Genomic DNA, 25,532 nt, shown 5'->3' on the forward strand with positions numbered 1-25,532 from the left:
ATTTTTAAAAAGACCAGCAAGGTTTCAGACTGAGAATGAAGAGACACCCATCTGGAACATAAAGAGATGAAAATGAACTTGAAGACTTCGGCAACTTTTCCCAACAACTACTGAAATGTATATAGATTTTGGCATGTAATGGGTACATTATTAAAGAATCTGAACAAATATCTCATAAGACAGTTTACCATAATTGACCTTTTATTTAAAAAAATTACAGGGAGCAATTTCCAGCATATTTTATAAAAGTACTGCCTGTATCAAACATTTATATCACTATTAATTCCATTGAAGAGCTGCCGTTTTTTTTTTTTTTAAGGTACTAATTCCAATTGATGGGATACATGCCCTTAAAATAGAAAGTTTCCATTATTTATCCAAATGTCAAAATTAAGATTATTGAGAAGTTTATTGCTTTATGGTTGGGCAAGATGCTGCTAGCACATTTTAGGTAAATAGTATTCTTTATTAAAAACTATGAGGTCATTCTGTTTAAAACTTTCAGGATAATTCACAGAAAATAGATATATTTATTCAAATTACACACTGAAGGGCTGGGCTATTAGCTATAGACATTTATATGTGAAGCAGCTCTTTAAAGAAATAAGACACACAAATAGATCTGCCTTGACAGAATATACATAATTGAAATTAATAAAATCTGGAAGACCAATATTGTTATATTATGTTCTGTTAGGATCTTGAAAAAAAAAAATCACACATTTAGTAGTCCATTTGTGCTTAAAATATTCATATGCATGAGAAGCTTAAAGAAAAAAACACCCCTGTACATGATGATGAAAAGAAAGTAATAAATTTTTTTGAAATTGCACTGTTATTTAAAACACTTTCCTAAAGTCAGACCCTCCTTCGGAGCTGGCACAGTTTTTCAGGTCTAATTGGCAACCTGGGGAGGCCCCTCTGGTATCAGTGAAGTAAAGAAGGTGGTGATAAAAGACCAAGCTGATGCCATTAAACCAGGCCTTTGAATTGCACTGGCATCTTCACCTGCATCTTCTCCACTCTCATCTTCAAGCCCATCATCCATAAGACGCTCCTTTCAAACAAAACAAGAAACATACTCCTAAGGGATATGAACAGCTAGCATTAACTCATGACAGAAAGAGAGAGGATTCTTCCCTACAGAGAGAAGGAACAGGAGCAATGTCATAAGGAAGTAGTATATACCCGGCCGTCAGAAATCTTTGTCAAATCCAAAACTGATAAATTCCTCAGTGCTCAAGTTCAAAAGGAACTTTGAGATGAATGTAACTGCCAATGTAAAACAATAAACTCTCACTGTGTGCATAATTTTCTTTCTAGGCTATATTTAGGAAGAATAATGTTAGTTCTTCCTGACCGTACTATAGTCTGTATTATAGTCTAAGTTCTCCCAGATAAAATCACACAATTTCTATGTTAACTTTTCTTCATGTGCCATTCCACAAAAACTTGTGGAACACCCCAAGATTCTTTAATCACGTTGGTCTCTTCTGCTGAGGAAATATCTATGTTTGAAGTATACAAAAACCTCGTTAGCATACCATTTCTTCAAGTTCTAGGTTGTTGGCATTTTGCCCATCATTGTTAACTTCGGCATTATTGTTGGGAGCCTGCTGCTGACCTCCTTCTTGCCTAAAAGGAAACCATCCAGCTTGGTGTCTGTTCAGTAAAATAAAGAGAAAAGAAAATAAGTCGCAACTGTTTTTATTTGCAATGCTATAAAACATTAGTGCCCTACAACAGAAAAATGATTTCAACTATAATAAATGAAAAGACCAAATCTCCTACTTCGGGCCAAGGACTACCCCTCTCAAAGCAATGACAGCAAAACAAGAATCAACTTAAGTCTAAAAATCTACCATGGGCTTAACTGGCTCTATGCCAGATATCTTAATATCTAACCTATCTATCTTAATGTCTCAATGTACTGGGAATCATAACATCTTTTCTGATATTTTTCAAAATGAAATTCAACTACACATTGCTTTGCCTCTTAGGGGAAAGGGAGGCAAGAAAAAGCCTACTTACAAAAAGAAGTCTGGCCTATACCTATAGGATTTACTATTGATAACTATAATTAAAAAGAACATCCTTATACAATAATACCTCAGACCCTTCAAGCTCTAAATAATTAACAGAGCATGTCTAACTGAATTAATAATTTTTATGAAAGATGGTAAAGGAAAAATCTGCTTGTACAGTTCTGATAAACATTCTTACTCAACATAACCTGCTTTGATTTCGGTGCTAGATATATGGAATCCAAAACTCATATTCCTTCACTCAACATTCAGGACAGACCACCATATGCCAAATTCTGTGCTATTCTAGAAAGTAATTAAAAGTAACCACAAAAAGGTAATGAACACCACTCACAAATAAACCAGCAGCATGGCTCCCATTACCATGATAAAACGACTAAAAGAAGAATAGAAGTATACAATGCTAAGGAGAATTGCAGCTCGGGAGAACGTGTACATCCAGTCCAGCCAGTCTCGATTGAAGTCTTCTTCATTTAGCACTGGACCTCCCTGTGCATTCATTTGAACATTCTCATTCATGGGTCGATTTTCTTGGGCCACTAGGTTTGGAGCTGGTGGAGCTTCTTCTCCAGGAACATGTGCCAAATTTAGAGGCTGTGAAGCAGCAGGCTGGGCTGGGTTGGCATTTGATGTAGCCTGAGCTGAAACTGCAGCTTGACTGAAATATTCAACAAAAGAAGTTTTAAAAAGAAAAAGAAAACTTTATCATACTATATTATATTTTGTAAAACTTCCTTGGGGAGCCACACGTTATTTTTCATAAACCTAGCACAAAGTATCACAACTCCTGTACCACATTTCTTAGGCAAGCACACACCCCAGTGGAAAAGTAGAGCCAAGAGTGATGGTAGGAGTGAGTAGTTCAGGAAAAGATATTCTCTTAGCCTCACAAAGATGGTAGGGGAGAGGTGGAAGAGATGAGAAGGCCATGGCAATCACTGTCTTTTCTCTCTTTCATTAAATTACTTTCTAAGGTAATGACCAAATCTTTTTCCAAACCTGTTCACTAACGGCCACTTTTGTTTTTCCAAATGGGATGACTACCACTGTACCCACCACCTCTCCCTTAGAGCCATGTTTTGAAACATAGGTCTAAAAATGTACATTAATCATTTACCCTGTGTGTCCATTGTCAGTGATAAATAATTTGTATTTTAAGATATTAACTAGATCTCAGATAACAACCCCCAATCCTGACTTTTGGGAAATCCATCTGGGAACCACTGGAATAGGTACTTGTAAACCTATGAATAACTGTGGTCCTGCAGTTTGCTTATAATTTGATTGCTTGAAAGAATAAATTTTCCTATAAGAGGCTCAAGTACAATAACAATGTATCTGGGATTTGCTTTAAATTATCCAGCACAGAAAGGAAAAGTTACAGAACTGATGAATATTGAAGCTGGGTGGTGAGTGCACAGGGATTCATTTTACTATTCTATACTCTCACATGCTGAAATGTTTCTACGATAAAATGTTTAAAAATCAAGATAGCAAATAAAATAAAACAGAAGTTTCCCAGGCTACAAAAGTCTATTTAACATGCTAATATCTTGTATCTGTATAGGGCTTTTTAGTTTCCAAAACACTCCCTACTTCATAGATATTCTGATTCATAGGTGAGTTACTTCACTAGAGGAGAGAACCTAAGGCTCAGAAGGTAAATAATGTACATAAGATTGTATGATTTAGAAAGCTACAATAAGCCCCACTTACCCTACACAGTTCTCAGGAGGTTATAAATGAGACTAGGGGTGGAAAGCATCTAGAATCTAGCACAGTACTAAGCACAAAGCAGTCACTCAAATGATAACTATTACCACAGCAATAGGTAAGGTACAAATAGCCTGTCTGCAGCCAAGGGATTATGCAAGAGAACATTAGGATATAAGGACCATGAAGCAGATCAGCTTAATGGGGTAAGGTCTGGAGTAAGGATAAGGATACAGACTTCACACTGTAGGTAAGGGAGTCATCAGACATTTGGGAGGATGGGGAATGACTGGCTCAATTTTGTGTGAAGTACATTAGCCTGGGATGAAATATGGTAGAGAGTCTAAAGAGAGAGAGAACAGTTGCAGTAAAGTAGGTCCAAAATGAGAAAATATCTAGGCAAAATATTGAAAGTAAGATATAGGGGAAGAACAAAAGTTAGAAACAACATATTGTTAACTCATCTTGGTAAGTTATTGGGTTCAGGGATAAGTGAAAGCAGAGTCAAAGCTGATGAAGGTTAAGAGCCTGGAGATGAATAAAAAGAGACTCTGTCACTGACAAGTCAGGAAGGAGAAGACACTTAAGAGGATGGTGGTGTCTGAAATTTACCATTACCCCCACCTGTGCCTTGCAAGGAACAGGTAGTTAATGTATTTTGCTCCTGACTGCAGAGTGCATGTATCTTTTTTCTCTCCTCCATGTTTTCAAAACTTACACTAAAAGAACTCATCAAGTCATCTTGCTCAGATGGCTAAGGATTGTATTTCTTTCGCTTATGCTGTACTCTTGGATTCTATGGTATTTCTATAATTATGTAAGAAACATAGTGTTGCACTATAATCTATCATATAGAGCTATATGTATGGGAAATTTTGATCAGTTTTTTAAGAAATGTATCCTGTTTGCAAAGGCACAATAAAGTCGCATCTTAGAGACTATAGGCAATAAAGCTAACAATAAACCTTCTTGAACACACACACACACACACACACACACACAAAGAAGATGGTGGTGTCAAATTTTAGACATCCTGAATTTAAAGGAAAGGCAAATTTCCCTATGGAAATCTTCCAGCAACCAGGATGAAGCACAGGAGATAAAGAATAGGGGTCATCCACAGAGAGCTAACAACTAAGGCCACAGATGAAAGAAATCCAAGAGGACTGGTCCAGGACTGAATCCTGTCTTCTTTACGAGACTGAGTGTCCTAAGGTACATGGCAAGTACACAAATATCTGTCTAACTGAACAAGGAATGTTACCATTTAGAAGGGAAAAAATGGGCCCTCAAGGACACAACACGAGTGATCAGAAAGACAAAAAGAATGAAGAGGATAACAAAATCACAGAAACAAGGAGAGGAGAACATCAAAGAGGAGCTAGAAATGTTAAATGAATGCACAGAAGTCCAGAAGAATGAAGGCTGAGAAACCGTACTCAGATCTAAGTAAGATCTATGCTGACCAGAAGCAAAACTTACTGAAGTACTAACAGTCTGGAAGCATACAAGCCTCCACTGAGCCCCACATCAACATGAACCTCCCTGACATATGATTCCCTTTTGCATTCAACTTCCTATCTCTTCATGTAGATTTGCTGCCTTCCAGTAAAACTTTCCTAAGTTTTCTCCTCTTAAATAGATAAAATGTTATATTAAAGAAAGCATCTCAGTACTGCTATAAATGTAGGGGAGAGAGGGAGAAGGAGAGAATAGGTTTAGCTAATGCGAACTGGATGTGAACCCTTTTCTCTGTAGCCTATTTATGTATGTATGTATGTATGTATGTATGTATGTATGTAATTTATTGTCAAATTGGTTTCCATACAACACCCAGTGCTCATCCCAACAGGTACCCTCCTCAATGCCCATCACCCACCCTCCCCTCCCTCCCACCTCCATCAACCCTCAGTTTATTCTCAGTTTTTAAGAGTCTCTTATGTTTTGGCTCCCTCCCTCTCTAACCTTTTTTTCTTTCCTCCCCCTCCCCCAGAAGTGTCTTCTGGTAAGTTTCTCAGGATCCACATAGGAGTGAAAACATATGGTATCTGTCTTTCTCTGTATGACTTATTTCACTTAGCAAAACACTCTCCAGTTCCATCCACATTGCTACAAAAGGCCAGATTTCATGCTTTCTCATTGCCAAGTAGTATTCCATTGTATATATATAAACCACATCTTCTTGATCCATTCATCATTTGATGGACATTTAGGCTCTTTCCATAATTTGGCTATTGTTGAGAGTGCTGCTATAAACATTGGGGTACAGGTGCCCCTATGCATCAGTACTCCTGTATCCCTTGGGTAAATTCCTAGCAGTGCTACTGCTGGGTCATAGGGTAGGTCTATTTTTCATTTTTTGAGGAACCTCCACACTGTTTTCCAGAGTGGCTGCACCAATTTGCATTCCCACCAACAATGTGAGAGGGTTCCCGTTTCTCCACATCCTCTCCAGCATCTATAGTCTCCTGATTTGTTCATTTTAGCCACTCTGACTGGTGTGAGGTGGTATCTGAGTGTGGTTTTGATTTGTATTTCCCTGATGAGGAGCGACATTGAGCATCTTTTCATGTGCCTGTTGGCCATCTGGATGTCTTCTTTAGAGAAGTGTCCATTCATGTCTTCTGCCCATTTCTTCACTGGATTATTTGTTTTTCGGGTGTTCTTTAGCCAAATAATTTAAAAGAAAGTATCTGCTAAAATGTTGGCAAACTCATTCTCATAATAATTTTTAAAAACCAGTGAAATATATCAGTAAATGAAATCCCAAATCAACTTACTCAGGATGAAAAACGAAAAAAGGAAGTGACACACTGAGCAAAAAACTGAACTCAAATTAACTTACTATTGCATATAATACTGATGAGCATACATCTGTTGCCACCACAGCATCTGCAGCGGGCTGAAAGCAGGATACACTGGGAATCCAGCTGGAATAGCTTGCCCAGGAAGCTGGTTGTCCACATTTCTGCAATAAAGAGATAAAGAAATGTCTTTTTAAGCTCTGAAAGTTGAAGGCATATCTCTGAATTTTCATTTCTTAAGTATAAGCCACCCATTGACAAAATACATTAAATCTTACTGAAAAGAAAAATATTTTCAACATTGTTCAAATAAGACATATTTAATGTCTTACATAAAATTGCTTATATAAAATGACCCTGACTCCAAGTGTATAGAATGACTAACATTTCAGCCCAATTTTAAGAAGAAAATAAAGCAAATCATCCACAAAATGTGTGACAAGACTAAACATTTGCTATCTTCTCATTTCAGCAGAAAAGGACAAAAATACTTTCATTATATCTTAAGTACATTCTCCTTAATAAGAACCAAAAGCCCTAAAATAAACTTCATGACCAAATGTTTTGAGGAATGGGGGTCCTACCCAAATGATATTTTTTCCCCAAATGATATTTTATATTAGTAATATTATTAAAAATATAGCAGCTGTTAGCTATAAAATAAAAATAAACATTATACAATCTGTAAAAAAAAAATCTAAGTTAAAAAACCAAGATTAGCAGTAAATACTTATACACGCATTCTAAAAGTATGTTAAGTGCCTATTAACTTGGTAAAATTTGTGGAAGTCATATTTAAGTTCTCTATGTGTGTTTCCTTATCTCTAAAATGGAGCTAATAACAGAATCTCCCTCACAGGGTTGTTAGTCTGTACTCAATAAATGTTAGCTATTTTTATTTTTACTCTCCCCTACCCCTAAATCTGAATACAACTCCAAAATACATAAATATTTGTGGAAATTCACATATATCAAGACAACCACAGGGATACGCATATGGAGTAAATGCAGAATTTGTTAATTTTCTAACTCTCCTTTTCTTCATATCACTTGAACCTTATATTTAGCTGATATAAGTAGGGGCTAACCAGAGTGAGACAAAAATCATTAACAAATTGATAAATTTTTAATATTATATTCAAAAGACTGTTCATGTACAATTGGCAATAACTGATTATAGAAACCTAATTCAAAAGAGCTTGAGAGGCTTATCTGTTCTTAAGGCAACTTGGTGCTAGGTAAGCCACCAACCTCCCTACATATTAACTGAACTTTTCTCATCCTTGGAGCAGTAGTGGGACCCATACAGCGCTCTTATCCTCAGAAAAATCCTCCTACTTCCTGAATAGAGCCCTGCTCCCCCTACTTTCCAAGCTTTCCAACAAACTGAATTAAGAGGGAAAAGCAGAGAAGCCTCCATGAGAGTTCCTCCCAGCTCTTGATAAACAAGTCCCATATAAGAAAAGGAAAAGAAATTTAACTCAGCTATTCCTTTACAAAGATACCAATCACTGATTAAACCTGGAGAGAAAGCCATGCCACTGGAACAGAGAAGCATTATAAAATACTTGTATAAAGATCTTAGAATCTCCATCAGTAAGCTGATACATCTAAGCAAATCTGAAAGGCACCTAAATCAAGTCTTAGCAACAAGGGGAGTCTATATCTAGGTGTACACTTTAAATGTTCTTAGTTTTCCCGACTAAGAAAAAAGAAAAAAACCCATCCCCCTGAAAGTACAGATCTACCAATCCCTACAGCTAAGAAATAGAACCTCACACAAGTCCATTACTTCAATTGTAAAACAGAAGTCTGGGCTTTGTCACTGTTTTTAAAGATCAAGGGAAGAAAGAGCCACTAACAATCATTTGGAAAAAAGTTATTATAGCTTTCTACCTCACCCTACAGTGGTTGAGAACAGATGGTGATTATCAAAAATATGTTGCCAAAAAAAAAAAAAAAAACCTACTAAACTCCCCTAGATGATTCCAAAATGCTTCCTCCCTTACTCTGCAGTAAGTTAAAAACTACTGGACTATATACTTGCTAAGACACATTCCAGACCCAAGCTGGCATACTACAACTTTCAGTTGTGCTGATTATCCTCAGACAAGATGTTATGTATTTATTTGGTACTCTCCAGAAAACAAGAAATAAAGGATTTACATGACACTAAATTACTAAATAATTTATTATTACTATAATTATTTTATTAAATATTTATTATTTATTTATTATTATATTTATAATATACTATTATAATTAATCTATTATTACTATAATATTGTTACTTATTAAATTCATATTTACTCAATAATAAGTTATTAAAATATATAGTTATAGATCAATTAAACATATTATATAAGAATTTAATATATTCCAGAGGATGCATCATTAAACAACATGATAGAGAATTATTTCATGCTGGGAAAAGCGATTACCAAATAAGTGGTGAAGAGAAAGGAGTTTAAAGCTTCATCTCCTTCCAAATGCTCACGTAAGTTTCAAATGAACTAAAATAAAAGTATTAAAAGTTAAACCACAGAAAATCTAGAAGAAACTGGAATTGATTATTTATCAAGCCTTTGGAGGGAAGAAGATTCTCCTAACTTATAAGCAATATTAGAAAGCATAAAAAAGGAATCCACATTATTTGATGACATAAAATTTAAGGAGACAGAGCTTACAAAAAAATGTTTTCAGTAAATAAGTTAATATATTTCCTATATAAAGAATTCATAAAACTGGAAATAATCATTAGGACACCAAATAAAGGCAAGTTAAAATAAAGACTTTTGTTTTCGTCTGCCAATATTTGGTATTGGCTCTCAAGGGTATAAGTGAAACCCAACTCTTTTGCTAACAGGATGAACTGGAATAGACTTTAAAAAACAATTTTACAAAATTAAACACCTTTAAAAATATTCACTTTTACCCAGATGCCCAAGTAATTCTGCTTCTCAAAATTAACTTAAATACGAAACACAGAAAAAATTTTCACATCTCTGCTCTAACCAAGTGACATTTTATATTAGTAATATTATGAAAAGCATAGCAACTATTAGCTATAAAATAAAAAATAAACATTATAAAAATCTTTTGAAAAAAGTGGGGGCAGGAGGGATTTAGGGATTAGAAGAGTTTTAAAAAACATCAGCTAAATGCAATATGTCAACTTCTCTGAACACTGACTCAATCAAGACAACTGTAAGACATTTGAGACAATCAAGGAAAACTGAACATGAACTGGGTAGTTGATGATATTAAAGAATTTTTGAGTATTCTAATGGTATTCTGATTAAGATTTTCTTATAGTCTATATCTGTCTTATCTGTTACAGATACCCAGTATTTACACATGAAATGATAAGATGTCTAGGTTTTGCTTTAGAAATAATCCAGCCCAAGAACAAAGGAAGAACAAGGGGAAACAGATGAAGAATGGTATGGTCTGTTGTTAACAGTTGTTGAAGCTGGGTGTTAGGTAAATGGGGGTTCATTATATTTTCTCTACTGTGAATATTTAAAAAGTATAATCAAATTTTTAAAAATTAAAAAAGCAGTGACTAAAAATATTAACTATTTAGGGGCACCTGGGTGGCTCAGTCAGTTAAGTGTCCAACTCTTGATTTTGGCTCTAGTCACAATCTCACGGTTCGTGAAATTGAGCCCCGCATCAGGCTGCATTCTGACAGTGTGGAGCCTACTAGAGATTTTCTGTCTCCTCTCTCTCTGTCCCTTCCCAGCTCATATACACACATGTACTCTCTTTCTAAATAAATAAATAAACATTAAAAAAAAAAAACTAGAAGGTTTAAAAAAAACCTTCTTTAAAAACATATAGTAATCTATATAATGGAAAATTGCGTACTTCATAAAGAATGGAACAGGTCTTGTGTATTAATAGGGAATGATGTTAATATACTTAGTGAAAAAAACAAAATGTAGGCCAGTATAGGATGTACGCTACTATTTGTGTTAAATACACACACTCATGTGTGCACACACATATACCCACATATACACAGGCACACACACACACACAGTTTATCATGGATAGCTTGTGTCACAGGAGACACAAGAAGGAAACTTTTGCATACTTCGTTCACTTTAAAAATGGTACCATTCACAGGTACCACCTCTTAGAAAATAACTTAAAAAATGAATTACCTGTTTACTTTCCTGTCTCTCTGACCAGACTCTGTGCTCCTAAGAAAAGGGAATAGGCTCTACCCTTTATAATATGTCCAGGATTTAGCACAATAAATATGTGTCTAACAACAACATATAAATAGCAAGAAAACTCTGAAATAAAGTACTGTTTATAAGCAACTAACCTAGAAACTTATAAATTTCATTTAATTTTCAACATTAAATGAAAATGTAATGTTAACAAGGTAAAAGTCACAACTATATTAAAGAAAACCATTTGCAAAGAAAAGAATACTAGAAGGAAACATTAAATGTTAACAAATAGCTGTCTTTAGATGATTAAACAGGGATACTTTTTCCCCCTCCTTGTTTTTTTCCCCAAACTCTTTAATATATACATATGCTTTTATAATATAATATTTAATATATATATACTTTTATAATATAATATATATTATACTTATATAATATATATACATATACTTTTATAACTCAAAATAATTAAGTATTGCTTTTTTTGCAAAGAGCCAAATAAAATAGCAGGAACACAGGGAAAATGTAACTATTTGGAATCTGAAATATGCCTGTCTCCATACAAAATGTCATATTCTTTATTCAAGGAAAGTAAATGGATAACCTGGCCTCTCCCTCTGGCCTTGGCAAAGTCAGTGAGGAAACTGCTGATATACACATGTGGGAGGAAATCATTTGATAACACAAATTCTAGTAGCTTTTTTTTTCCTTTTCAGACAGACTATACCAGCTAGTACTATTCGATAAAAACACAGGAAAAAAAGGGGTCAGGGAAATTCACAGAAACACATGGAAATGGAGCACAACAGAGAAGACGACAAAAACAAAGAACTTGAAAGACTGTCATTCACAAATACATACTTGAAAAGCTATACCAAAAGACATTCATTAGTATGTTTATTTTATTTAATGCTTATTTTTGAGAGAGAGAGAGAGACAGACAGACAGACAGACAAAGCGTGAGCGGGGGAGCAGCAGAGAGAGAGGGAGAAACAGAATCTGAAGCAGGCTCCAGGCTCCGAGGTGTCAGCACAGAGCCCAACGCGAGGCTCGAACTCACGAACCATGAGATCATGACCTGAGCCAAAGTTAGACGCTTCATCAACTGAGCCACCCAGTCGTCCCTGTACTTTTTTTTTAAAGTTAAGAATTACAAAGGAGAGAAGATAAAAGGAACTGCAAACTTCAATAATCAGGAGCAAATTCTTTCCAAAAAACCTGTTAAGTCAGCCCCATTTCCCTTACTACTCCACACAAAGATGCAGCAGCAACTGCATGGAATACCCACCTTGTTCCCAGAATATGCCTTTTCAAGACTCCCCACACTTGCTTTGTTCTACCTGCTGAACGTCCCCTAAAATCAGCTCCAATTACCCCCAAGAAGCCCTCCCCACTCTTTCACTCAGAGACCGTCATTTCCTCAACCAGGCTCCTGCAGAACTTTTTACAAGACCATGAGAGCACATCAGCAGATGGTAATTTATTTGCCTATCTGACCTACTTCTATTGAGGGCAAGTACATAATTCATTTTCCTGTCTTCAATGCCTAGTATACAGCAAATTCTAAAGTAAACTTATACTGAAGAAAGTTACAAGATCCTCATACAGATTTGCTTACTCGGTCACCAATACTTAAAATCTGACCAGAAGATCTGACTAGAAAAAGGTTTTGCGTGGGAGGGCGGAGAGGAGAGGGGCATTATAAATGAAGTCAAAATACAAATGGCAATCTAGGAAAAAATACTAAAACTAATGATAGACAAAACAGAGAGTCACTTCCAAAAGACTGTTAACACAGACTTTCCATAAGAGACTCTTAAAAACAGAACAAACTAAGGGTTGATGGGGGATGGGAGGGAGGAGAGGGTGGGTGATGGGTATTGAGGAGGGCACATTTTGGGATGAGCACTGGGTGTTGTATGGAAACCAATTTAACAATAAGTTTCATATTAAAAAAAAAGAATACAGACTTTCAGGTCAGATATGGATTTGAATTCTAGTTCCACTGCTGACCCCTTCTGTGAACTTAGGCAAGCTACATAGCTATCTTTTAAGCCTCATTCTCCTCACCTGTAAAATGGGAGAAAATAGTACCTAGACCACAGAGTTGATATAAAATTCAATGTCTAGCACTGAATTATAGCATGTATAAGTGCTTAATACAATGCCTAGCTTGTACTAAGTGCTCCATAAGAATTATTAATATTCTTTTACATGAAGAACTGTCACAAATCAATTTTCAAAAATAACAACACACCAACAAGTATTTCACAAACCAAAACAAAAAGAATGTCTCTTTATCATGTCTTAAAACAGGAACATTCCAATTTGTCAGACTGGCAAGTACATATCTGTAAAGGGATGGACAGCTGTTATTAGAATAAACTGGTACAAATTCACTGCACTTCTACAATAGTCTTTAAGAGTCTCAAAAAGTCTTAAGAACACTTTGACCCAGGAATTCTCTTTTTCACAACTTACCCTAAAAGAAAAACTGATAATATGTAAGTATCTAAGAATACTGATTATAGTGAGGTTTAGTGGGAAGCAATTAACCCAAAAATTTCTGATAGAATATTGTCCCAATTTGGGGTGCTTGGGTGGCTCAGTAGGCTAAGCATTCGACTTAGGCTCAGGTCATGATCTCACGGTTTATGAGTTCAAGCCCTGCGTCGGGCTCTGTGCTGACAGCTCAGAGCCTGGAACCTGCTTCAGATTCTGTGTCTCCCCCTCTCTCTGCCCCTCCCCGACTCGTGCTCGGTCTCTGTCTCTCAATAACAAATAAACGTTAAAAAAAAATTAAAAAAAAAAAAAAGAATATTGCCCCAATTCTTCACTCTTCTATAACAGGATTATACATGCACACTGTCTGACACACGGTGGCAAAGCTGGCCCATGCCAGCTAATACTGATTTACAAAGCTAATTGTTCAAGTTCAAGAATTTTGTAAGCCAACCCTTGGTATCTTGAATCTGCCATAATGAAAGTATTCAAGACCAGAGAAATCAGCAAATGCTACAAATTAGCTTAATATCCCCCTGGAAAAGCCAGTTACTAAGCACTTGCCAGCACGGCATTGGTAACTTGGCAATACCTCTCCAATCCCAATGCTACTGAGCGGGGCCATGTGATTCGTTTTGGCTAATGAAATGTTAGTGAACATGACACATGCTGAGGTTTTAAATGTGCTCAGTGGTTAGCTTCCCCTCTTGCATTCCCGTCATTTGTCATAAGAAGAACATGTCTTGGGGAGTTTCTAGTCCAGAGAATGAGAAACATGAAACAAACCAGAACTCAACCTACAGCCTGAGGCAGAGATGTCCCAAGTGACTAACAAGACTCGTGAACAAGAAAAATGAGTATGTTGTCGTAAGCCTCTGAGTTTTAAGGTTATTTTGCAGTAAAAGCAACTGAAGACATTCTTCATCAACAGAGGAGTGGGCAAACTGGCACATCCACATAATTAAAAATCATAGATTTTTTCTTTTAATAAATGGGACACCAGATGCTGAAATATGCAGACATAAAGCTGGAAAGATAAAAAGTTCTGGGTACATCAAAGTAGTCTCCCTGGAAAGAATGAGCTTTGAATTGGGTGGTGCATAATAGAATATGATTTGGCAAAGTGCTGAACAAAGGCTGTTTCAAACAAGACGTGGGTACAGAGGAGGATCACAGGGTGGCAGCCAGGATGTTAAACTAAGGCATTACTAGAATATAAACAACTGGAGAAACTTGTACTTTTTGGATCTCCTCTCAGGAGAACTACACATATGTGGAAGGACTATTTCGATAAACTGCTTGGGGTAGTGGGAAGGGGATTAAGGGCCTAGTATGCATGTTCACATTCAAATAACAATATTTGGTCTTTGAACTTCCTGGTTAGCTACAGGGCTTTCATTTTGCCGTTTGGGCACAGCCTTCTCGTCCCACTTTTTTCCCACCCCCAAGTCTACTCCAGAGCTAAATCACCCTAAATGAATGTGGAACAAAAATCTAAAAAATATTAGTGTGTATGTAAGAACTCATCCAGAATGCCACACATGTCTCAAGACTTTAAATGTGGTAGATTTATATTTGATCTGGAAATATGTCCAGGCTAAATTATGTTTTTAAAAAAAGTTTACAAAGTAAAATAGCATAATGTTTTATTTCAAAGTTTACTTAGAGGGGCGCCTGGGTGGCTCAGTTGGTTAAGCGTCCAACTTCAGCTCAGGTCACAATCTCATGGTTCGTGAGTTCCAGCCCCATGTCAGGCTCTGTGCTGATAGCTCAGAGCCTGGAGCCTGCTTTGGATTCAGTGTCTCCCTCTCTCTGCCCCTCCCCAGCTTTGCTCTGTCTTTCTGTCTCTCTCAAAAGTAAATAAACATTAAAAATTTTTTTTTTTAAATAATGAAAATTTTTAAAAGTTTACTTAGAAAAGTAAAAGGATATTACAAAAATGTTAGTAATAGTTATTTCTGGGTGGTGAACTAAAGCAATTTTTACTTTAAAAAAAAAAATCAAGCAATATAGAAAGGTACAATGAGTAGGCTTTCAGTTTTATTAACTATAAAACAAAGCTGTTAGTATCTCAGGGGGAAAAAGTGATGTACAAAGAGTGGGTATTCTATAACCCAACCAGCAATTTTTGGAGTTAAAGTAAACGAATGTGACAGCACAACAGACTGAGTCCAAAACAGTTAGGATTGATAAATGTGACATCATAAATGGACAGCCAATACAATGATGTACATGTACCGCTCTGGTCTTCTCATGTTTCTTCAAGAGCTAGATATGGGTGAATAATCACCTGTATTAGGATTTCTCAAAGCAAGGTTCCCAAAGTCTTGTTAAGTTGGCAAATTCCTGAGTACCACCACAAACCTAGTGATTCAAAATCTCAGGGAGTAGACACCAGGATTTAGCAGTTTTAACAAGCTCAATAAAGATTGAGAATACTAACCTATGTGGTGAAAAACATGTGACTAGTTATACGTAAGCTGTAGTGAATTTTGAAAAAGGAATGCAGAGCTTCTATTTTGTTGGTGAATTCATCAAGGTCACTAAATCACTGACTACTCTTGCACATTTAAGGCTAAGGCCTATGTTAAACAATATCTACTTAAAGAGAGATTTAAAGTCTTCATTAGTAAAAAATTACAACTATGAGATTAAGTTAAATTATATTCGTTATTAAACTAAACAACCTATTTACTAAACTTTCAATAAATTGCATTGTATATCACAAAGTGCTCTTCTCAAATATATTTATTTTCCAGCACCCAACACAGGCATTCATTCATTCAAATCTGTTTGCTGAATGTTTGTACAACATTCACTTGTAAATATGAATGCATTTGTAAGTAACTACTAACACATCACTAAAAACTTCACATACAAGAACTCTTTTAATCCACACAGAAATCCTGTATGATAAGCACTCTTATCTCCAGATAATGAGCAAACTGAAGCAAAGTAGGGAAAAGACTTGCCTAAGCTAGTCAGTAGATACATTCAAACCAAGGCAGGCTGGCTCCAGAATCTGGAGCCACTAGACTATATTGCTTTCCTGATGTAAAACCAAACGTTATTCATCTAGTAATAGATTCCTTAAATAAAGCTGTAACATCTTTAAAGTTTTATTGTTCATCATTTTAATACTTATATTTGGCAAAAAAAAAGAGCACAATTATTTCAGATTTTTCTAATCTGCTTAATACACTGCTAAGAGCTGAATGCTTTTGTCTCTAGTTGATTTCCTCAACAGCTTAGCTTAGAGAAATTAATCTTTTCCCACAATATCTATGGTTTTCTTCTAAAGACTTGCAACCTTATAGGCCTTGTTTTGTTTATTACAAAATACATTCACTATAAGTATGAGAGTTAAAAATCTTATTATCCAGGGGCGACTGGGTGGCTCAGCTGGTTGAGTGTCCAACTTCGGCTCAGGTCATGATCTCACGGTTCACGAGTTCAAGCCCCATGTCAGGCTCTGTGCTGACAGCTCAGAGCCTGGAGCTTGCTTCAGATTCTGTGTCTCCTTCTCTCTCTGCCCCTCCTCAGCTCGTGCCCTGTCTCTCTGTCTCTGTCCCTCTCTCTCTCTGACTCTCTCTCTCAAAAATAAACATTAAAAAAAAATTTTAAATCTTATTATCCAGAGATAACTATTATTAACATGTCATCATATATTCTTCCAGATTTATTATATGCATAATACTCTCACTTTCCACCAATACCACCAAATAAAGTAAGTAAAATCACTGTATAAATTGAGAGGAACTGAAACTGTTTTACTCTGCAAAAAAAGACAGGAAATGAATTACTGTCATAAGACAGAAAATATTCTAAGCTACCATTCCATAACGTAAACCCTGAGAACACTGCTTTCTACAAGTAACTAAGTTTTGTTTTGCAGTAATCGTTTTCTAAAAACAAAAATAGTTTCATCGGTGCTTCATAAAAGTCTATAATTAGCCTTATCTAAAAACACTTACTTTCAGAGAAAAAGCTTCACATTCAAGAAATGTGACACAATGCGTTGGGATGAGCACTGGGTGTTGTATGGAAACCAATTTGATAATAAATTATATTTAAAAAAAAAGAAATGTGACACAGTTTCTTACATTTTGCTATATACTCAGCTTTGATTTTCAACATTAAGAATTAAGTTTTGCTATACACCTTAAGTTCATATAATGTTTTACATCAAATATAACTCAATATAAAAGAAAAAGAATGGAATTAAGTCTAAAGTTCTAAGTAAAAAGTACTCCTTGGTTATGTCATTTATACTACCATTCTGAGGTCCCAGCCATTTCCCTATTTCTTCTAGCTTCACAATCGTGGATCTGGAGCACTGCCACACACTGCATCCCACAGCATGACATGCAACACAAAACGATCTCAATAACCTATTACTCACGTTTCCTTTACTTCAAGAGCACCCCAGTAAAGTACCCTGGTTTCATATATAAGCCAGGTCCAAACCACATTCTCCATGATCCTACTCTCTGAGCTGTCTGAAGGATGTGCTGTGGCTGTTGGCTGCATTTCCCCCTAGAACTGCCTAATCCAAGAGGCCTGCTAAATATATATTGCTAAATATAAGGTAGCCATACGCAAGCTTCTTGCATAAACTCTAACAAAGACTCTAGATAACAGACAATGGTTAGTATGTCTTTATTAACACATCACAGTTTTACCCTACCTCAGATGTTACCAAGCCTAGCTGATCAGAAACACCTGTGGAACTTTTTAAGAACAGATTACCGGGCCTTCTACTCTTCCAAGAACATCCTCACTCACCCATCTGCTTCCCAGAAGGCTAATTTGAGTAGCTCTACAGTGACATTGGGTTAAAAAAAAAAAAAAAAAGTTAAGAAACTGTTTTAGTTACCTAGATCCTTGCTATTCAAAGCATGAGAAGCATCAATATCACCTGGGAGCTTGTTGGAAATACAGAATCTCAGGCCCATCAGACCTACTGAATCAGACCTGCAGCTTAACAAGATCCCCAGGTGATTAGCACAAAAATTAAAGTCTGAAAAGCACTGCCCTAGATGATTCTGATGTATTGCCAGCTTTCAAAAGCACCACTCTATTTAACTCCCTAATTCTCAAAATGTTGAAGGAAGACTATGAATAAATTTCCAGTGTACTTTGGTTATTGCAAAGGGGCTACCAAGAAAGTCAGGAGTAACAGATTTTTAAGAGCCCCACCGCTACGATTTCACTCACCCTTGCATTACATATGGGAACTGATGAGTCTGTGCTGGGTCGGTTTGTGCTTGTGGAAGGGTACGTTGCCTCAATCCTTCCGAGGAAGAACTGGCAGATAAAGACAAGGTTTCTTGACTGGATGATGGAGTTGTTGATCCTGACTGATCTGAATTCTACAACAAAAATGTAATTATTTTTCCAAGGAGATTTAATTCATTGCAATCATGAGATTTGAGACACATTGCTAAATATGTATTTATGAAATACCTCTGCAAAAAGTGAATTTTAGAAATATGCTGACTTGAATCATGTGCCCATAATAGGTCGATATTTTAATTCTGATGAGATTAAGAGTTCAGAAAATCAACAAACACGTTTTTTCAAAGAATGAACAAGATACCAATTAAGATTTTAAAATTCTCATGTTCTGATGATGTTATTAACTCCCAAATTCAATAACTTTAAAAAATATGACCCCTTGAAGATGACCCCAATTTACCTTTTGAAAAGTGTGTCACAAGTTTTACATAAATGTAAAACACAATTACATTTGATATAAATTGTAGTTCTCCCACTTTAAATAGCTGGAGACAATATAATTTTAACATCCTTCCAAGCTCATTAAAATTGTATTTTACCTGTACTGCCTTCCTACTGAATGTCTTTTTATGTGTCTACCTTTCTAAGTCCTGCCACGTAAAAGGTCCTAAGGACACTGGTCTTTTTGCAAAACTAACAAAGCTTTCCTTAAGAGGTTATTCCACATAAAGCAGCGTCAAATATCTTACGAGAGAGTGTGATTCTTAGGGGCATAAACTGGTAAAGGCTTCCTGTTTGTCAAGATTACTCACTAAATGGACCAGCGTCATATGATACTCAGTTTAAAAAAAATCATAGGAGAAAGGCATAGCCATTTGGCAGCACAGCCTAATTTTGCTAGAACTAATGATTTCTGACCTTATTAACTCTTTCATGACTAGATTTTTAAGACATTCTCAAATCCCACTGAAATTTCTCAGCCATAAAAAAAAGGAGAATTCAACTTAAGTTTCCCTTGATACTTTTCAGATTTTCCTAACACACCTTGAAAAAACTGAATATACATACTCATGACATGAAATCATGGCTGAGGAACCACATGACAAGTTGAAAGGGGTCTTTCTGAACAAAAACTGAAGCAACACAACTGCGTCCAAAGACTCTGTGCCAATGCCAATGTTTTGTCCCTTCTCATGAAAGGTAGGAAAAACCCCTTGGCCTTTGTTGACAAACCATATCTCAGTTTAATGTAAGCTAAATTCCCACAGCTAGTACTAGAAAATACTCACCACTAAGGCCATGCTTAAGGATCTATTTTCTTAAAGAGGCAGTTAACTAGTAATTACTGAAAGATCCTCCAACTAGTTACCACCTCTGCGATCCATCCCCTCCTTAAAGTTTTGGCTAAACTCTTAACAAGAAGGAAAGTATACTTGGCAGAGTATGTAAGTTCCCTGCCCGTGAAATTTAAAGCAAACTTCCACTCATCCAATCATTTTCTCTCATCATCAAAGGTGTCATATAAAATAATGGGAAACCAAAAATAATTTAACATAAAGGATTTGTCTTTCAACTGGTAGAGTATGACTAGGTTGAAAAGTTCAACTATTAAAAAAAAATTCCAAAACAATTTTAGTCAGATGAAAAATAAGAAGGGAAAAATGAATACCCAAGTCTGAAAGAATTGAATAAGAAATTTTTTTTCCTGACATTGAAATGCATGCCCAAATCCAGTCATTTTAAAAAACAAAATTCTTGGGGCGCCTGGGTGGCGCAGTCGGTTAAGCGTCCGACTTCAGCCAGGTCACGATCTCGCGGTCTGTGAGTTCGAGCCCCGCGTCAGGCTCTGGGCTGATGGCTCGGAGCCTGGAGCCTGTTATCGATTCTGTGTCTCCCTCTCTCTCTGCCCCTCCCCCGTTCATGCTCTGTCTCTCTCTGTCCCAAAAATAAATAAAAAAACGTTGAAAAAAAAAAAAAAAAACAAAATTCTTGAGCAATCTACTTGAAGATGATTTAGCATACTTAAAATTTAAATAATTTAATGAACCTTGAATATAATACAGTATATCAAGTACCTTTAGTATTTTTGAAACTGTACTGGTCCTACATTTTAAATTATATAACCATATCATCACTCTGTTTTCTGAGTATTTTAGTAATTAAAACCTTGAAGATTGGATCTTCAGTCTATACACAAATTATAACTCATGGAGAACAAGCTTCAAGGGGTAATACTCTACACTGGATCTCTAAAAACAAAGTTTAGATGCCTAACTCAAGCTGTTCAAAACACAGTCTCACAATGCACAAGCTCCAATCTTTCTGTTTTTCACTTAAAAGGATAATCAGAAAATTTCAACATTTACTCCTCCCAAAACAACTCACAGAATTGCTGCTGGATGCCAATGCTTCATGACTTTCTCTAGTGGTGCTGGATTTTGGAGAACTGGGAGGAGTCCGAGAAGTACACACTAGATGAACCATATGATACTCATCTTGCTAAAATTAAAGAAGATTACATTTAAAGGGTAGTATTGGAAAATGTTTAGTTCAAAAAGTCAATAGCTAAGCTGAAATATTTAACTCAAATTTTAAGTTCCTTTCTAGCACAGCCATTTTATTAGTACTAAATTTTTGCCACTTGAAGGTACATTTACCATTTCAGTATTTGGTACTAACACCCTTCTGAATTCAATATATTCTCCATGCTTAGAAAATGGTCTAACTACTCAGTACCTGCTATATGAAAAAATGATTACTTTGTATATCACGGAATCTTGAAGCAAGAAGTGCTGTAAAGTTGCATCAATGCAATCTATTACTTCAACATAAAAACACCTAGCACCTTAGTACCAAAACTATGTAATAGTCACATTGAAGCTGAGGCCTACAAACTTTTGAGTATTGAAAATATTTCCATTACAAGAAACTCAATTTCACCATGCTCTCATATGCCTTAATCCTAGCAAGGTAATGTATAGTTTGTTTTTTTTAATTCAAAAACTAGTTTTACCTATAACAATTATACACAGTTTGAAAGAATATATTTGAACTATATTCCTTACATATTCCATGTGTTTCCATAAACCTACAACTATGACTAAAGGAAAATATTCTAATATTGATTAGGATTGGCATTTAAGCTTAGTGATTTCATGAGTATATTTATAGTCAGACATAAAGCTAGGATAGAAGATAGAGAAAGGAAAGAAAATAAAGGAGGGCAGAGCAAAGGATGGCTCAGCAATTTAAAGACAGAAAAGAAAACCAGAGAATGATAAATAAAGAAAAGGGGGCAGGAAGAAAAGAAAGATGCCCAGTTGTGAGAAAGAGAAACAAAGCTACCAGAAACTAAAAATTTATCAACTATCTCACATAAACCCAGAATTGGGCTTAATTCTGAGGTGAATCCAAAAAAGGGTAAGAGTCAGCCCCTCCCCTAAAGAGGCTCACAAACTGTTAAGAGATCAGACTAGCATATCAGAGCACAATTAGGGAATATATAAAACAGTCTTTGGCACAAAACTGAGAAGCACAAATTGCAATTGCTTGAGGAGTTTAGAGAAAGGAGTTAACGGGATTGGAATGCTAGGGAAAAGGCATCCCCAGAGACAGCATGACATGAGATGTGCCTAGCAAAGTAGGTAGAAAGCACGCCTGATTTACAATGTCTTCTTAGCTTTGGAATACAGAATACTAAAAGGCATCCAAGTATAAGATGTTTATCCTTAAAAAAAAAAAAGATGTTTATCCTTAGAAACCTAGTTTCAAAGGTCATATAAATCACAAGTAACTAACAGTTTTAATTCACCTTTGGGAGAAATACTTCTGCAAAACATTTTATAACTAAACAAGTAAAACTAATGGCAGGACCTATCTGAGTAAAAGCAAATACACCGACTTTAACAAAAACGCTTTAAAGATCTATTCAAAATATAAACATACTGTTCAAAATATTTTCTATGGGGGTACAACAGTCCTTGAACTGAAGCATTTTTATTTGAACTCTTCTGGTCAGAAATCATTTCTGGAAGCAAAATCCTTCTAAAAGGTATTCACATGCCAAGTCTAGCCATCCTTGGGTTAAAAATAATAAATAAATTTGTATTTTTTTTAGTTTATTTATTTTGAGAAGAGAGGGTGTGCACGCACATGGATGGGCACACTAACAGGGGAGGAGCAGAAAAAGAGGAAGAGAGAGAATCCCAAGCAGGCTCCATTCCACCAGTGCAGAACCCAACGTGGGGTTCAATCTCACAAACCATGAGATCAAGACCTGAGCCGAAATCAAGAGTCGGACACTTAACCAACTGAGCTACCTATTCTTTAGGATACTATAATGATGGATACATGTCACTACACATTTGTAAAAACCCACAGATTGTATGCACACCACCAAGAGTGAACCCTAATGTAAACTATGGACTTTTGATGATAATGCTTCATCAGTGTAAGATACTGTGCACAATGTCAATTGTAACAAATATACCACTCTGATGCAGAATTTTGTTAGTGGGGTAGGCTCTGCATGTGGAAAGACAGGAGGCATATGGGAAGTCTCTATGCCTTCTGCTCAACTGTGCTATGAACCTAAAACTGCTCCAAAAATTCAAGTCTCGGGCACCTGGCTGGCTCAGTAGGTAGAGCATGTGACTCTTGATCTCAGAATGATGAATGCAAGCCCCAGATTGGGGCATAGAGCTTAATATTAAAAAAAAAAAAAAAAAAAAAAAATCAAATCTATCAGAGAGCAAGAGAGGCAAAAAATCTGCCACAAATTCCACTATTTTTGAGGGGGGCCAGGGAGGAGAGGTTGTTAAACCACTTTGCCAACCTGAAACTACATGATTAAAATGAAAATTACAGCAAGAAGTCACACTGGCAAAGCTAAAATTTCAACTATCTAAACAAAAGGAACATACCAGTATAAGATTTTTTAAAGTTTCCCACAGGTGATCATAAACATACAGGAGAGGACACAGACCTTCTAAATCAGATTAGGGTTATCCAAAAGAACATTAAGAGTTAAGTCAAAAAGTTAAGTTTGTGAAACACAAAAGCTATGTATCTGATTCTGCTCAAATCACAAACAAAAAGCAGCATCTCAAATGCAGAAAAGTTATGAAAGCATAAATTCCACAAATGAACATGAGCTAAGACGAGCTGCCATTAAAACTACTAGCATTCAGGGGTGCCTGAGTGGCTTAGTAGGTTGAGTATCTGACTTCAGCTCAGGTCATGATCTCGTGTTCATGGGTTCGAGCCCCCATTGGGCTCTGTGCTGACAGCTCAGAGCCTGGAGCCTGCTTTAGATTCTTTGTCTCCCTCTCTCTCTGCCCCTGCCCTGTTTGTGCTCTCTCAAAAAATAAAATAATAATAATAATAATAATAAAGTTAAAAAATTACTAGCATTTAAGCTGATTGTCAAAAAATTACTTTGAAATATATTTTAGCTCTGAGCACTAGCATTCAAAGTTTGCTAATCGATGGGCCAATTGTACTTCCTTTCATCTCCGGCCCTGAAATTAAATCCCTACCTCAAGCAACTTGTATTAAAATATCATGCAGTTTGGTCAAAAGGGGATTTAAGAGAGAAGAGATTATCAATGAAAATCCTTCACCACTACTTGAACACTACTCCCGCACTACTGATAAGTCAATACTGCTTTCTTATATGACAAATACCTGAACACAAACATATAATCCTATTTTAGATTTAGCCATCAGATGGATATACAAAACTGTTTACCTAAACTAATTAGAATCTATCATTATGTTCTTTACTTTCTAGTTCAAGTTTACCTGTTATGCTCCCCAAAAGGGTTGACTTTAAGTATCTAAAAACTGAACCAGTTAAATATCAGTAAAGCTTCAGAACATATCTCCTCTCACTCTGAATGTATCTGGTATCAAATAGTTGTAGAAAAGCTTACTTTTCTGAGAATGTCTTTCAGCTGCAGATGATCGGGAAGCAGTCTGCCCGAATACACCAATCTTTGATCCTTCGTCAACTAAGAAATGGGACAAAGAAAAGATTTCAACTTTTTCTAATTATACAAATTGGAAATTGGGAATAACATGCCTAAATATGAGTAAAGTAAAACACCCTTTAGGCACAGATAAGCAGAAAACTGACATAACTTAAAATTATTTTTTCCAAATTCGACATAAGACATTAAGAGCTCAGCAAATGGTAGTCTACCTATTGTAGGTACAATAAAATACAGGTAATTAACAATGTTTTAAAAGATAAGGAAAAAAAGGTAAATTGGAAGTTTGCCTTTCAGCCATAATGCAATGCATGTGTGACTATCATTAAAGGCCTTCAAGACTGTAAATAAGAAGGTGGTTGGCCTTCTAGCAGTAATAGCTAACAATGGGATATACCTTCAAGGTCACCACTATTAGTCTGTATTGTTTTGTCAGTATTTTTAATCTAAAAGGATACATAAGATTTATTTTCTTATTTACTAACATCATACAGAACAATTTATTGGTTTTAATTCAAGAGCCATTTGGATTTACAGTTTTACATGATAACTATTCTAGTTTTTATTATTCCTGCCATTCTCACAAATACCTCTATATATTTTTCAAAAACACAAGACTAAAGAAAAACTAACTCGAGTGCATGGAGATTCAGCTGCCATCTCCATATGCAACCAAGAATAGGAAATAAGTTCTGGTTGTCTCTGCCTTATTTTGTATGTATGATAAATCTGCTAAGTGCTCGCAATGCTAGCATTAAAGTATTTAAAATCAAAGCATTTATGTACAGTCCCCATAAGACCTCCCCAGAAAACAGGCAGAGGTTCCATAAATTCTATTAAAACAATTAAATATTAGCCATATCAACAATTGGTAAATATGCCGAATCCAAACAACTATAACAATTTTCAAACAAAACATATGTATTCAACATGGCTACTAAAAAAGGGTCTTATAATAAAAATAACCATAATAGAACCTGTCATACTAAATAAGTAAGATCTGTGGTTCAGGGGTTCTTAGGTACCAAAGATGAAGGGAAAGGTATAACTGTCTTT

At 35.9% G+C, this 25,532-nt stretch overlaps 1 protein-coding gene across 2 annotated transcripts in view; it reads right to left on the reverse strand.

Annotated features, from left to right (window-relative positions):
* Positions 1 to 797: 797 nt before the first annotated feature.
* Positions 798 to 25,532, reverse strand: part of HERPUD2 (HERPUD family member 2) — a 34,708-nt gene continuing 9,973 nt past the window's right edge. For both annotated transcript variants that reach the window (XM_049641691.1, XM_049641692.1), the window contains 7 exons: positions 24,420 to 24,497; positions 20,872 to 20,985; positions 18,466 to 18,620; positions 6,604 to 6,726; positions 2,380 to 2,703; positions 1,545 to 1,662; positions 798 to 1,057 (listed from right to left, as the gene is read on the reverse strand). In XM_049641691.1, coding sequence (XP_049497648.1) covers positions 896 to 1,057; positions 1,545 to 1,662; positions 2,380 to 2,703; positions 6,604 to 6,726; positions 18,466 to 18,620; positions 20,872 to 20,985; positions 24,420 to 24,497 — 1,074 coding nt within the window. In that variant the 3' untranslated portion in view covers positions 798 to 895. The remainder of the gene's footprint in view (positions 1,058 to 1,544; positions 1,663 to 2,379; positions 2,704 to 6,603; positions 6,727 to 18,465; positions 18,621 to 20,871; positions 20,986 to 24,419; positions 24,498 to 25,532) is intronic.

Source organism: Panthera uncia, chromosome A2, assembly GCF_023721935.1.
Source record: "Panthera uncia isolate 11264 chromosome A2, Puncia_PCG_1.0, whole genome shotgun sequence".
Taxonomy (NCBI): Eukaryota; Metazoa; Chordata; class Mammalia; order Carnivora; family Felidae; genus Panthera; species Panthera uncia.